At 43.0% G+C, this 14,178-nt stretch overlaps 1 protein-coding gene across 1 annotated transcript; it reads left to right on the forward strand.

Moving 5' to 3' along the window:
* The first annotated feature begins 772 nt into the window (after positions 1–772).
* Positions 773–13,837, forward strand: sgpp2 (sphingosine-1-phosphate phosphatase 2). The gene is made up of 5 exons (XM_030744791.1): positions 773–1,158; positions 2,116–2,277; positions 8,175–8,354; positions 11,766–11,855; positions 13,112–13,837. Exons 1-5 carry the CDS (start codon positions 946–948, stop codon positions 13,655–13,657), a joined length of 1,191 nt encoding a protein of 396 aa, XP_030600651.1. The 5' UTR covers positions 773–945; the 3' UTR covers positions 13,658–13,837.
* Positions 13,838–14,178: the final 341 nt, after the last annotated feature.

A 14,178-nucleotide genomic window follows, 5' to 3' on the forward strand; every position in this document is an offset into this window, starting at 1 on the left:
AGAGGCCAAACAAATGTCAAATGAATCAAATAATGTAGACTGAAGTCTGATGGGGTAGATCTTCCCTGTTTAATACCCTAAGGCTCTGGCAAAAAAAAAAAAAAAAAGAACAAGTTATTAAAAGAAAATAAAGTTTCAGAAAGGCCTGTTACACCCTTTTAGAGCATGAGTCTGGTCTGAGCCTGTGGGAGAAGCACATTACTGAATAGCTACGAGATAAACTAATTATTGAAAAGGGAGACTTATGTTTTGAGCCAAATACAATTCTGACCATTTGCTGTGAAAAGCCATACAGTATGACTCTTTAAACACTCCTCTTTAGGGGTTCTTAATAAGTCAGTGCCATACCCCATACTGACATGCTGATTTAACTTAAAATCTTACATCCACAGCCCTGTGACAGGCTGGCGACCTGTCCAGGGTGTACCCCACCTCTCGCCCTCTGGCAGCTGGGATAGGCTCCAGCCCCCCTTGCAGCCCTGAAATGGATAAGCAGAAGAAAAGGCATGGATGGATCTTATATCCACGCTGAACTGCATACATTTGTTGTGCAGTTGTCAGCAATGTGAATATACAACCCCAACAAAAGCTCTGCTATCATGGACATGCAATAAATCTTCCTTGTGCTTGCTATAATGATAACACCTGAACCAGCCCCGTATAAAGGTCGAACTAACTTTTAGCTACTAGTGAACATCTGAAGACTACCGACTCAGCTCCCTTTTAGGTAGCCCCGCCCTGCTTTGCACACCTGTGACGCACAGCGAGCCGCACCTGTCCGCCCTTCTACACCCTGCACCTGGGATGCGCCCCTGCTTGGGCTCATAACACTTTTAATACTTTTCCTGACAGGAACGTCCACGGCACTGACTTCCTCTTCTTTGTGTGTGCGTGTGTGTGTGTGTGTGTGTGTGTGCGTGTGTGTCTTGTCACCTGACGCGCTGCATGGAGCTCCTGGCTTACCTCCACGATTCGGAGCTCGTGGCCCGGTTCCAGAGGCAATGCGGACTCTCTCTCGTCGAATCCGCGCATCACACCCAGAGTGAGACCGGAACCTCGGTCAAGCCTGAGAGAACACGTGGGCAGCCGAGGCAAAGACTGAACCAGCAGGACAGGAATTCCAACTATAAATACGAGGAGAATGGATGCGCTTCGCTTGTAAGTCTTCCGGTCTTCTAGAAATGGAGCCAAATCTGGGATCTCAAGAAAAATCATAACAGTGGAGTTAAGATGTTTATTGTCTTTTGATTTCTACTGGGTTAAATTAAAAAGAGTAAAGAGGCCGCATTTGGTGTCAGACCTCAGCTTTGGCGCTGTAAAAATGGGAAGCATGAGTGAAGCACACCCTCGGGTTCGTTAAACGAACTAGTAGGTTTATTTGAGATTCTGCGAACCAAGCTGTCTGGCTTTTCTCGTTTGTCTGGGTGATTCTGTCTGCCGCCAGATCATTATCTGCACTAAGACAAGTTGAGTCATATACTAACATGTTGCAGTAACCTTATTTTTCTAGGTAATCTCGGTGAGTGAAGGTGCAGTCAAGTTAAATGCTAATAAGAATAAAAGATTTCTTGATAAACGGAGCAGTGCAAATCTATATGGATTTAAAAAAAAAAAAAAAAAAAAGGCTAAGAAGCTCCAGTAGCTGCAATATATTCCTTTCTATGGGGCTTATATGCTGCCATAAAAAGTTGCAATGTCCTTTCTTGGCTCTGGCGTACTTTTGGCAAGTCGATTTCCTCCTGCCATAGTGATGTCATCCGGGTGGGTTGGAAACTGCATGGTGATAACATAAAGTGCGAGTAACACACTGGGAGTGCTGAGTGTGAAAGCAGTGGGAATCCACTAAGGTTTGATAAGATAGACTAAGCAGCTGCATTATGGGAGATGTAGGACCCATGAGATTAAAGTACATATTAGATTTCTCTATGAGTCCATTGATTACAGCGTGCTTGAACAAAGAAAACCTGTAGATTTGAAACTGCCTGGTTTTACATTAGGAAGCTTAAAAAAAAAGGTGACATGTCACAAACAAAGGGTGTGTCTGGTCTGATCTGGTAGATTGTCAGGCATTATCTTTTGGCAGCCTGTTCCATCATGTTTGCATTTCATCTGCAGGCCTGCAGCAAGCCCCAGTACAAGGTGAGGAACTGGCCGTTGCACTTCCTCTTCCTGTTGTCAGCCGGCCTAGGTCATGAAGTCTTCTACATCACCTGTCTGCCCATCATACACTGGAGCGTGGACCCTTTCCTGTGCCGCCGCCTTGTCAACATGTGGGCTGTAAGTCACAGCTAGAGAGTTTGTCCCTTTGTGCACGCACAAGTCTTCAGTCTGATGTCCATTTCCTTCACAATGCCACCTCTCTTCTCCCTGCTTCTCTGTCTCCTTCCCTTCACCTTTCAACCTCCTTTCATCCCTCTCCCCCTTCTAGTGACCTGTCTCTGACACCATCATGTGCATATATCCCCAGGCTTTGGGGTGGGGTGGGGGGGCACAGGGGCCATCCTGACCAGGACCCCTGACATGGTGAGAGGCCACACATGAGGACACATCAGTGGGAAAGTACTGCTAGGAACTCTCCTTTAGATATGTATTCTGGCAGAATCCAGCACATGATGACCCTTGAAAACATGTCAAACCCCAGAAGGAGTCTAGATGTAGAGACACAGACAGCCTCACTTTTGCAATGTGTGTGATGGGCAGTGTGTTTTTGTGCCCTTTGTGCCCCAGCCCCAAGTGCTTGGTAGATGCCCTGCATCTGAACCCCGTGTCTGCCCCCCCACCCCTGTGATACCATTCTTCTGGAATCCTGGCTGCACCATGCCCCTGTGTGAACTCCTTTCAAACAGACACACACACACACACACACACACATACACACACTTGCACTCCCCATCTCACTTGCTAAACACACTCATTGCCCTCCCTCTAGTTAGACATTACCAGCTTTACTGTGTGCTGTCCTCCCCCCTGGTCTACCAGCAGAGTGTTTTATTGGTCTCATCAGTGCATTTGAGCTTTCTCCCTCTGGACTCACCATTTGGTCTGTCAGCCCTCGGGGTGTGTCACCCCGCATTTCTGACTTCTCACAGTGTCCTGCCATTGTGTTGGTGGAGTTATTTAAGGTTCATGTACCCTCTATCCTCTCTTCTGTCGCACACATAAATGGCAAATCTTCATGCCAGCACCACGGATGGCAGATCTACCCTTGTGTCCTTCACTGCTCGCACTTGGCTTTGCTTACAGAATGACTTTGGTTGACTTAGAAAACAGTTGCTGCCACTAACCATATGGTCGTGTATTACACAGGTATAATTGTAGGCTAGAGTTATGCAAATCAAGTGCCTTCTGTGCTGTTTAGAATATCAAAAATTTCAGGTTTACATAACAGCACAATGCCATACATATTTTTTTTTTATTCAAGAAAACTTGTGTGTTGTTCTAATATGATGTCTTATATAGTGATGAAAAGTAATTTTATTCCCCGAAAGCCCACATTTTTAAAGCATAAAATGTTAGAACAAACCATTTGATCCAAATTAAATTATTCTCAGATGGAAAAGTAAAGCCCAAGTCAGCAAAGTAAATTCTGTAGAAACTTACAAAAGAGCACTAGAGGACTGCACTCTAAATCATAAAAGTTAAAAGAACTGCTTAAAATTGTGCCCAGAAGAATAACGGTTTCCACTACCTTATTAAAGCTATTGCAGTAAATTGCAGAAACCATGCTGTGGGGACCTGGCATATTTGTTTCACAGCCATATTATGGAGGAATGTGACTCCCAGAATGCCCATTGTACAAATCCAGCCCTATTATTTGTAGTTAAGGAGTCGCGAAGTCAGGAAAGTTAAACTTTTTGAGGCTTTGCTGCAAAAGGAGACCCATTATGTTAAATGTGAATTCCATGTTTTTATTCTTGGATTCTACTAGAGTGGCAAAGTAGTCTTTATGTATCTTTACTGGGTCTAGGAGCAGCCCTTGTTCTTTCTTCTCATTGGCTGACCCTTGAAAACAGAAGGTTTCAGTAGTGGGTGGGGAGCCAGAGCTTTGTGCCTGCGATGATTGTATTAGGGATATCCACTCTCTATGACATCATGCAGAGCCAACAGTAGAAAAAACTGACAGACACACTGATTCAATGACTTTTGAAACTTTAGTCATGTTTAGTAGCAGCATCCATGAGCGAAATTGAATAAAGAATGATTTTCTTTATTTGTGTTTTCTCCTTACAAAGAGTAACTTGTGTGATAGCTCCTCTTCTCTACACACACACACACACACACACACACACACACACACACACACACACACACACACACACACACACACACACACAGTCTCAACCACGTGTTGACAGATCAAAGTCCAAAGCTGCTTTGGCCTCAATCAATATACTTATTCACAGGATCACACAGAGCATGTGTGTGCTATCTTTAACTCTTCCCATAATGTGGCCAGACTGTTCCTGGGTCAGCACTTCTGATGTGACCATTACAATGAGACACTGGAGTGACAGCTTTACTGGAGGCAGTTGAATGTGATGTTTGTGTGGATGGTGAGTCCAGGGGGTGGGGGGTATTATATCAGGCAAGCACTTGAACTGAAAGGCAGATTCATTGTGTGAAGTTAGACGGCGGGGGTGCACACAGTATGGATAATATTCAGTCATGGTGTATGAAAGGGGTTGGGTTTGCCATTGTCTATCCTTGGTTTATCGTTCAGCTTCTCTAACCAATTATTCTGTCTCATTTTGTGGAGGTACAGCGTATGTAGATGTAAATTTTTCAATAAATAGCACTTTATATTCAGATATGACCAGAGGACAAGGAGAGAAGGGACTGAGTGATTTAGCATAAGGAAAGCACAAAAACAGTTACTGAAAATTATTTCCTACATACATCTGTGTACCTCTGTTTGCTTCCAGAGTTCCTAATGAGAAATATCTTTCCATAGACTGTATAATAAGGCAGAAGTGCCTTAAACCTCCATTCTTTCTTATGGCCATTAGGGGGTGATTGTGTAAAAGTCTGTGAGAAAATGTCCCTACTACTTACTTGATTTATGACTTCAGTAAACACTTTCCCAAGGCCCCAGTCACACAGGCCTAGAGACTGGTTGGTGACTGCCTGGCAACCACTGGTCTGTAGGGAAAAATGAGTATTCCCCATGCAGTTGTGAGTAGTTGCTGACAATCGCTAGGTGAAACTCGTCACAAAAAGATATACAGTGCTCCACCAAAAACCTCCCCATCATCCTTTAAATAAATAGATTAAAAGTGAGGGTTTTGGGGTTTGTTTTTTTTTTGTTTTTTTTGGGGGGGGCAGTAATACTAGTCTGTGTCTGTGAAGAAGTCTGTTGAACACTGTATTAGTTGCTGTTGTTAAAAAAAACAAAACAAAGACAAATGCATTTACTTCCTTCTTTGCAATAATCTTCTCTTTGTATGAGTCTGATGGGACCTGTATTCTATGTCGACATCCATCTGTCTACGCTACCACAACTAGTTTTGACCAAGGAAATAGCGCTGGGCATTCAGCCATGTGTGCTGGGGTTGGTTTTATCACAAGGAACAGCATTTACACTGAAATGATTCCCATCTCACTTTCTTAAATTTCACTACCACTCAGTTTTTCGTTGGTGAGTGTTTGCAGACAAATCGGCATCGTCCATGCAAACTACAGGCAACCGCTACAATCTGAAAGTGACCCAAGCAATTTGTTGCAGCACTATCTTTTCAACCAATTTTACCTGGCAACAGCCAGCATTCTCTGGCCACTTGGCAACTGGTTGGGGAATATGACTAGATGTTGCCAGGGGGTCACTAACTGGTCTCTAGGCCTGTGTGGCTGAGGCCTAATGAGTTTGTTGTTTTAATCACTAGTTTCAAGTCTTTCTTAATCCAGTATGATTTTTTTTTTTAATAAAATATAGTCCAGGAATGGCTATCTGTTTTTAATAAGTTACCACAGATCCTCCCTTACTTGTAACACCTAGTTAAGCACGTAGCACCACATACTGTACTCGATTTGGCAAATTTTTATACCAGACACCTTCCATGACGCATTGACGTATCTCCTCCCAGGATCAAACTGGGGATCTTCTGCAAATCACTACATTATGGAGCTTCCTCATGACATCTATTTTTTTTTTAAACTGACTAGCAGTAGTTATTCTCACACTGTGTTTAGTGTTAATTAGCAAATTGCATGTTAACACAAACTAAGGTGCCCAAGCACTACTCTGGTAAACTGCACTGCTGTGAGACTTGATCACAAAGCTGCTATCATTGCTACTTAGTCTTATAACATTACTAGTTCAGAAGATGGCATGTTTTGTCTGACAAAAATTAGTGAAGGAAAGTCTGAAGTTTGGAGAAACCATCCCAAACATGCAAGCTCATCTGTGAAACTGGAGGTGCTGTCATGTCTTGGGCTTGCATTGCTTCCTCTGGGACAGGCTCATTAATCTGCCCCAAAACATACTGCCAAAAACACAAAGGAGTTCATCAGGGGCAGGAAGTGGAAGGTTTTAGACGGGCCTAGTCAATCTCCAGACGCAAACCCTATACAACATTTAACCTGCTAAAGAGGAGACTGAAGGGAGTAACCCCCCCAAAACAAACAACAACTGAAAGAGGCTGTTGTGAAAGCCTGGAAAAGCATCACAAAAGAAGAATGCAAAAGATTTAGTGATGTCAGTGGGTCAAAGGCTTGATGCAGTTATTGCAAGCAAAGGATTTGCAACTAAATATGAAGTCTTCTTCATTTTAATCTGTTGTATTTGTTCCAGTTCTTTTGCTCACAAGAAAAATGGGTGGCTTCAGACAGAAGGAGCTATCTTCTGAACTGTGTATCAGATCCTGATGTAAATACCTGGAAACAAAAAGCTGAGATGTTGATCTTTTGTCTCATATTCATCTTTTAATGTTAAATCCAAATGCTTTCCGTCTACAGCAAAAATAAAGGGATTGGCTTCACTGTTCCAACACTTTTGGAGGGGAGTGTAGATTTTTGAACTCTGAAGAAATTTAAGGAGCTATTTTTCTTGCAGCTTTTCATTCTTTCTCCTTAAACCTTAGCTAAATTTACTGGTGCAGCTTTGTACCTAACAGGCAGAAATGCCAGTACAAATCTCATCTAATGCTTAGTTAAAGTGTGTGCGTCCTAATTCTAGTACGTGTAGCTATGATAAACCAGACAATGATGTGCCCTCTCTGTGAAGAAGGCTCTTTCCATACCCCCCATGAGCAAAGCAGTGCCACTAAAGAAGTGATTTTATCAGTTCAAGCTCTGACTTCAGCATCATCCAGCATAGTAATTCACATTGTTTAAGATTAGATTGAGACAAATGCAGTGTTCAGTGTCCTCATACCTTTGGTCTTATCATTTTTCTCTCAGTTTCTGTATCTGAGTCTCTAAACAGTTGCTGCACTAACAGCGGGTCAGAAGATGTACTCTTATATCATTTGCCATGGTAACAAGCATTTCCTGATTACAGTGTCAGTGGAGACAGTAATAACAACCTCTATTCTCTCCCTTAAACACACACATTAGTATCCTATATCCCTCTCTGTGAGCTAGCCACCCTGTTCCTTGCCAAGACAGCCACTCATTAAATATACAAGGCAGAGCTTTAAATAAACCTGGAGCAGGAGCAGGCTGCCCCATCGAGGCTCCACTGGGGATCTCATGAAATAGAATAGGCAGCACACTTGGCAGGACACACACATTGGTACCCCCCAGCCCGCATGCACCCCTCGCACTGTGTCATTGTGTCAAAACCCTTCTGTCGCACCGTACCGGCTGAAGACGCTGCATCAGCAAACTCCACTTTCTTCAGTCCTCTGTTTCTTTGAGTAGATTTTGTTACTGTATTACTGCAGCATCTGCACTTTATCCAAGTGTGAGTCTCCACTCTTGGGCAGTTTTTCTTTCTTTGTGGAGTGGGGACGATGATGACTTATTTATGAGAATGTGTAGTTAGTTTCAAAGTGGGATCTTGCTTCCTCTTTGCATTATTTTATCATCTAATTTTGTGCTTTTGTGGCCAGCATGCTTTAGTACACTACTGCAGCCTTTCTTAGTACTTTGTTGTAATGATGTACCGTGGACCATCAGTGAGGCGCCAAATAGATGCCATAGTCCACTACAAAGCTGTGCTTCTCTATCCTCTGCAGTTAGTGATGTACGTGGGCCAGGTGATGAAAGACATCCTGAAACTGCCTCGGCCTTCCTCACCCCCTGTGGTTAAGCTGGAGCCACGTGTGGACGCAGAATATGGACTGCCCTCCACCCACGCTATGGCAGCGACTGCCATCTCCTTCACCCTTTTACTAAGCGCCCCCTCCAGAATACAGGTGAGCATAAGAGAAACACAAAACACAGCAAGCAAACTGAACACACCCCCAAACTTGATCAGACTAGATTTTCTGAGTTTTTAACATCATCCCAGAGTCTCCGCCAGCAAATGAAGCTGTATTGGGTCCAAAGTGAGTCATAGCAATGATTAGGACAAAGCCATCAACCAGAAGACACTTCAAACTCATTATCACCCTATGGCCACTATGGGACCATAATTTACAAAATAAACATCACGTTGTATTCAGTAAGGCTTGAAACTTGTAATTAAGCCCGCAGGCTTATTGGGAAAGTTATTACTAAAGGCACAGATCAAAGGGAACCGAATGATGTTCTTACAGAGACTTCGATACAACAAGACTTCTTTTTGTCCCCCCGCTGACAAGAAAGCAGGTTTAACTCCACCTGTCAGACCCTAAAGTTGCTGCAGTCTTTCATGTACAGTCTATGCATATTACACTTCAACATCTCCATTTGGGGCATCATTGCAATATTTGTGTGTTACACTTACCACTTTGCACAAGACTGAAGTATGTCACCAGCTATTGGGTGGATTTCCATGACACTGGTACAGACCATCGTGCTATAATTAGGAACATCATTGGCATCCTGTGTATTATCAAATTTTCTTACTGTTTTAAATTAAATATATTAGAAATTATTTTATGGGTTATCATTAAGTTTCAAGTGTCTCCCAATAAAAGTCACGTCTGCTAGGCAGACTGACAAGAACAGACTGAACAAAGTTTGACTTTAGCAGCTTTCAGGAAAATGTACTGTACCTAAAAAAAAAAAAAAAAAAAAGGAAAATGTTATTGCCATAAAACTTGCTGCCTAATATTAGACTATACAGACAAAAAGACTGGACCACCTACACATTACACATACCCTAGCTATCTCTTTCATGGAAACCCATGCCATGAAGCTCCCGGCACGCAGTTCTTATGCTGATGTTAATGCCAGAGGAGGTTTGGATCTCTGCAGTTACTGATTTAGCAGACGGCGCCTCAGCACTCAGCGACCCCCACTCTGTGACTTTCTGTGGTCTGCCACTTAATGGCTGAGTTGCTGTGGTTCCTAAATGCTTCCACTTTGCAATAATACCACTTACAGTTAATCATGGAACATCCAGGAGAGAAGAAATTCCACAAACTGACTTGCTGTAAAGGTGGCTTCCTGTTACAGTACCACGCTTGAATTCAGTGAGCTCTATAGAACGGCCCATTCTTTTGGAAATGTTTGTAAAGGCAGACTGTGTGGTTAGGTACTTGATCTGATACACCTGTGAGAATGAGACTAAAAACACCTGAATTCAAAGTGGCCCCACACTTTTACCCATAAATTGTATGTCTGTTGTAAATTATAACCAAAACTTGGATATTGCCACCTCCGGTTTTATTTAATCAAGTCATGTCCACCAGTAACGTGGTGAACCCATTCCACACAACACTGAAATGCAGTAAAATGCAGTATTTACATTGAATTGTATTGTAGTGCTTAGCAGAACTATGGTGCACATAGAGTACCAGTGTGTGTTCTTGAGTATCTTGAGTGTTCACTTGCTGTTAGCACTAAGCTGAAGGTAGCTCAATAATCACATCATGAGTCTAAGTGCTGTTGTTGGCATTAAGTAGTAGCTTTCTAGAGCTGCCAGCATGGATATGGCCTTGTTTTATTAGATGAAGAAGAAATTATGATGTGATTTGGATTGTCTCTAAATCTGTCATTTCTTCTGTCAAAGTGGGAAACGAAATAGCATTTTACTATCACATTCTGATCTTACTCAGCAAGGCAGTAAACCCTGACAAACGCCGCCTTAAACAACATCTAGCGCTAACATCTGCCTGTTTGGACAGGTCACAGGGCCAGCTCAATGCCAACACATGGAGACTGAGAACAAGACGATCAAGCTATAACATGAGTCAGATATTTAAATGTGCTGATACCAACTGTTTCTTAACTTGTAACTGAGATAATGGGACTGTACTTGCCATTGCTCATTACCATTGCCTACTGCAGATGATGTAATTCAGCTTTCATTAGAGCTGGGAAGTGTAGGCTAAGTGGATTTTGAACTGTAATTCAGACACTAGGTTTCAAATTAGATGTGCTATTAAATCGCCATTGAATTTTATGGACTCCAGTAAGATTAGGTGCTAAATTATCCCAGCTAATTGATCAGCTTCTCTTGGATCCAAGTGCTGTCAGTGGGATCCTGTGGATGGCAGACTGGGATGAAGGGAGTGGCCCAGCTGTCCATCAGAGTCCTGCCTGAACTGCCGGACAATGGGTGGGGAGGGGCGGGGCCAGCAGTCATCATCAGTCACCATCAGCCACACCCATCAAGCTGCTGTTTGGTCTTCTGATGGACTCCACTGAGTCAATGACTGTCAGTCCACATCTCCACCTCCCTCCTCCTCCTGACTCTTCCTCTCTTTATCTTTCCCCACTCCTCTGCCAAGTCAATAAAACGCTCAGCGGCTCAATCATAGGCTGTCTTTTGCAAGCAGTGTGTTTAACTGTAGAACTGAATGAATGCTAAATCCTTCAGTTAGCAGTTTACAGTCTCTCGAGCTGTCAGACTGATTTGTGGTCGGACCATTTAGGCTAGCTCTGCAGTGGCTGTTCTCAGGGTCAGAGAAATCAGATCAGCAGCCCAGAGACATGCACGTACAGTAGAGCACTTACTCAGTAGAGGACTCTGATGGAAATTCCTCTAGGAATCCCCTCAAAGAAAAGAGCATGCATCACTATAGATGAGTAGAGGGTACTGAATAGCCACAAGGCCTTGGGGCAACTTTTCCCGAAGGAGGTCAGAGGTCACGACAGTCAATCACAGGGTGACTCTCCCCCCCTCCTGTCCCTGACATCCTTTGTGGCCTTTCATAAAATAAATAAAAAAAAAACTCTCTTCATGAACTACCAGTGAATAGGCTTCCAGCTGCAAAGGACAGGAAAAGGCACAGGAAAAAAAGAAAAGCAGAGTGGAGGATAGGAGGGGGCGCAGGAGGGGGAGGGAGGCCTCTCTTCTCACTGGTATTGAAATGGAGGAGGGAAACAAAGCCTGCCACCATAGGTAAAAGACAGAGAGACAGTAGAGGAATAAAGGAGCAGTGACAGGTAGTACATCAACTAGTCTGAGTAGATAACAGGCAGAGACGAGCTAAACGTGAAATGAGGAGCACTGATGAATGGCTGATTTGATGACAAACTAGCAGGAAAAAAAGTGCCAAATGAAATCGGTTCTTAGGCTTTCCTTAAAGAATGACTGCAAGGCAAAGAATTGTAGGAATGCCTCATCCCTGCTGTTGATTTTAATCTTTTATCAGTTCATCAGAGAGAGCTCTGGCGTTGTGTCGCTGTGATGGCTGGCGATAACGTGCATGTTTTTTTGTTTTTTTTTGTCTCAGTTCCCATTCGAGGTGGGTCTGCTCATCGCAGTGACACTGTCGACCTTGGTGTCTCTGAGCCGTCTCTACACTGGCATGCACTCGGTTTTGGTGAGCTATTCACTCAATACACACATAAGCTGGCGCAGACACACACACATACGACAGTATAAAACATTAAAGCTCAACACAAGATTCATTATTCATGGCTGAGGCTTTGATCCAAGACTCAAAATTCAGCAGGCACTTCATGCTGCCTTCTTTTAAATAGGAAGCATTGACAGTTATGATTCATGCAGTTATGCATTATCACATTTATTAAAACCATAGCCAATTAAAATGAGCATTACGGGAAATAAGATAATATGCTTTCTTGCTTAGGAGAAAATTCTCTAAACATCCGACTCTCATATCAAATCACGCTGAGATCGAAGAGTAGTTGATGCCTTTCATGGTTAACTGGCATGCCCAACTGTTCTTGAGTGGTATTCCATCACATGCACACTGGTTAGTCGGTCTTGACCACAGTAGGCAGATTTTTGTACAGTTCTGCAGTAAATTTCCATCTTTATTTACAGTGTAGTGCAAGGAGGCTAAAACTACCCATCTTTTACTGTTTTCCCCGATTTACCTCCTCATAAACATTGTAAATGATAAATAATACTTATGCCTGGTCAAGTTTTATATGATCTAACCTATGGCTGCAATCCATAAATCTTTAATGATTCATTTAAAACTCTTTGCAGGGCTGGCAATTCTCACGCTTCTGTATGGCGCACACTTTCACTTTCTGCCCAAACAAATCTCGTTCCAAAGTGTTCGAGGCGTTCCTTAATGAAAGAGAAGAGGCGTGCGCACAGTCTGAGCAGAGTCAGACCTTTCTCCACGCTTCTGCACCAACACTGAAACTTCAGAGAGGGCACAAACAAAGGTTTACTCGCTGAGGTTGCAAGAAGTGTTTGTAAAGTCTTGAGTAAGAGGTTATGAATGAGACTCGACTTCACTGTTACTTATAGAAGAAGGATTCACAGGATTTAACAAATATTAACACACACAGAACAGGTGTTTTTATTTAATATTAAAAACTATTATTAATTACAGACTCAGGTCAGGACCTGTTGGTACCTTTTGGTAGTGTGTATTTTTCTCCACCTCAGACAGGCGAGCTGTCATACAGCAGCCTTCCTCACACTGAGACGTGGACTGCTTAAAAGCTGGCAGTGTGTTTGGATCTTACTGTTAGTAAAAGTCTGATGTGTTTATTAAAGGAAGGGCTTTCTCATCAAGTTTAATTGTTTTTATTTACATTTTAAACAGCGTCCCAACTTCTTTTGGATTGTAAATGATTCTCATTTTTCTGCTTCCAGGATGTGATCTGTGGAATTTTGATCTCTGCCACGCTGTTAGGGATCACCTACCCTTACTGGGAAACGCTGGACCACTTCCAACTGAACAGTCGCATCTCCCCTATTGTGGTGGTGGCACTGCTGTACTTCCTTTGCTGCATATACCCAGAGCTAGACCATTACAGCCCCACACGGGGGGATACGACCACCGTTCTGGGATCGTGCGCTGGGGCTTCTGTGGGATACTGGGTGAATGAGCAGCTGGGGCAGACGTTTGAGCCTGAGGGGACGTTACCTGTACCTCTACCAACATTGACAGCACACGCACTGGCACTAGGTGCTGGCCGCTTCCTGGTGGGGGCTATGGCACTGTTGGTAACTCGGCACATTGTGAAAACAGTGAGTCTGCATCTGTTGTATTCATGGTACAAAGTGCCAAAAAGTGACATTAATGCCAGGAGGAGGAAAGAGATTGAAGTGCCTTCTAAGTTTGCCACATATACGTCTGTTGGACTGGTTCATTCTATACTGGCCAGTAGACTCTTCGTTCTTTTGGGATTGCTATGACCTGACTGATCTGAACAAAACTGAACCTCATATTTATCTCAATGTTCTTAAAATTATCTTTTTTTTTTTTTTTCCAAGATTTTCATGAACAAGTTCTCAGAGGGAATGATTCACAGGTGTAAATGTGACTGACCTGTAACTGAGCTGAAAGCAAATAAAACATTTTGCTGTCATAGATTATTTTAAATGTCTTTGTTTTTTGACTTTAAAAAAAAAAGGGGGTGCTTTCCCATTTCAGAGCACACAGGTCCAAGTTTCCTGTCACTTCTTTAAACAGGAGAACCACACCTTGAGCCAGACCAGCAAATCCAGTTAAACTGAATCCTGGCAAGTTAATCCAGCATGTTTTTGTCCTCTCAGCAGGATAAGAGCATGCTATGTTATGCTATTTTGGCCTGGTTACTTTGTCTAGTGCAGGAATGAAGGAGTTAAACTCTCTTTGCTACAGTAGAGTTTAAAGGAATGCGAGAGCACCTGTCAGACTTCATTTACAGGGTGTATTGGCCTTCTTTCATAAGAGT

Source organism: Archocentrus centrarchus, chromosome 13, assembly GCF_007364275.1.
Source record: "Archocentrus centrarchus isolate MPI-CPG fArcCen1 chromosome 13, fArcCen1, whole genome shotgun sequence".
Classification (NCBI taxonomy): domain Eukaryota; kingdom Metazoa; phylum Chordata; class Actinopteri; order Cichliformes; family Cichlidae; genus Archocentrus; species Archocentrus centrarchus.

Excerpts from the sequence above, each read along its gene's own strand:
- sgpp2 (XM_030744791.1), top strand. The coding sequence starts at position 946 with ATGGAGCTCCTGGCTTACCTCCACGATTCGGAGCTCGTGGCCCGGTTC. Across the intron at positions 1,159-2,115 it reads AGAATGGATGCGCTTCGCTT|GCCTGCAGCAAGCCCCAGTA; the intron begins GTAAGTCTTCCG and ends TTTCATCTGCAG. Across the intron at positions 11,856-13,111 it reads CTGGCATGCACTCGGTTTTG|GATGTGATCTGTGGAATTTT; the intron begins GTGAGCTATTCA and ends TTCTGCTTCCAG.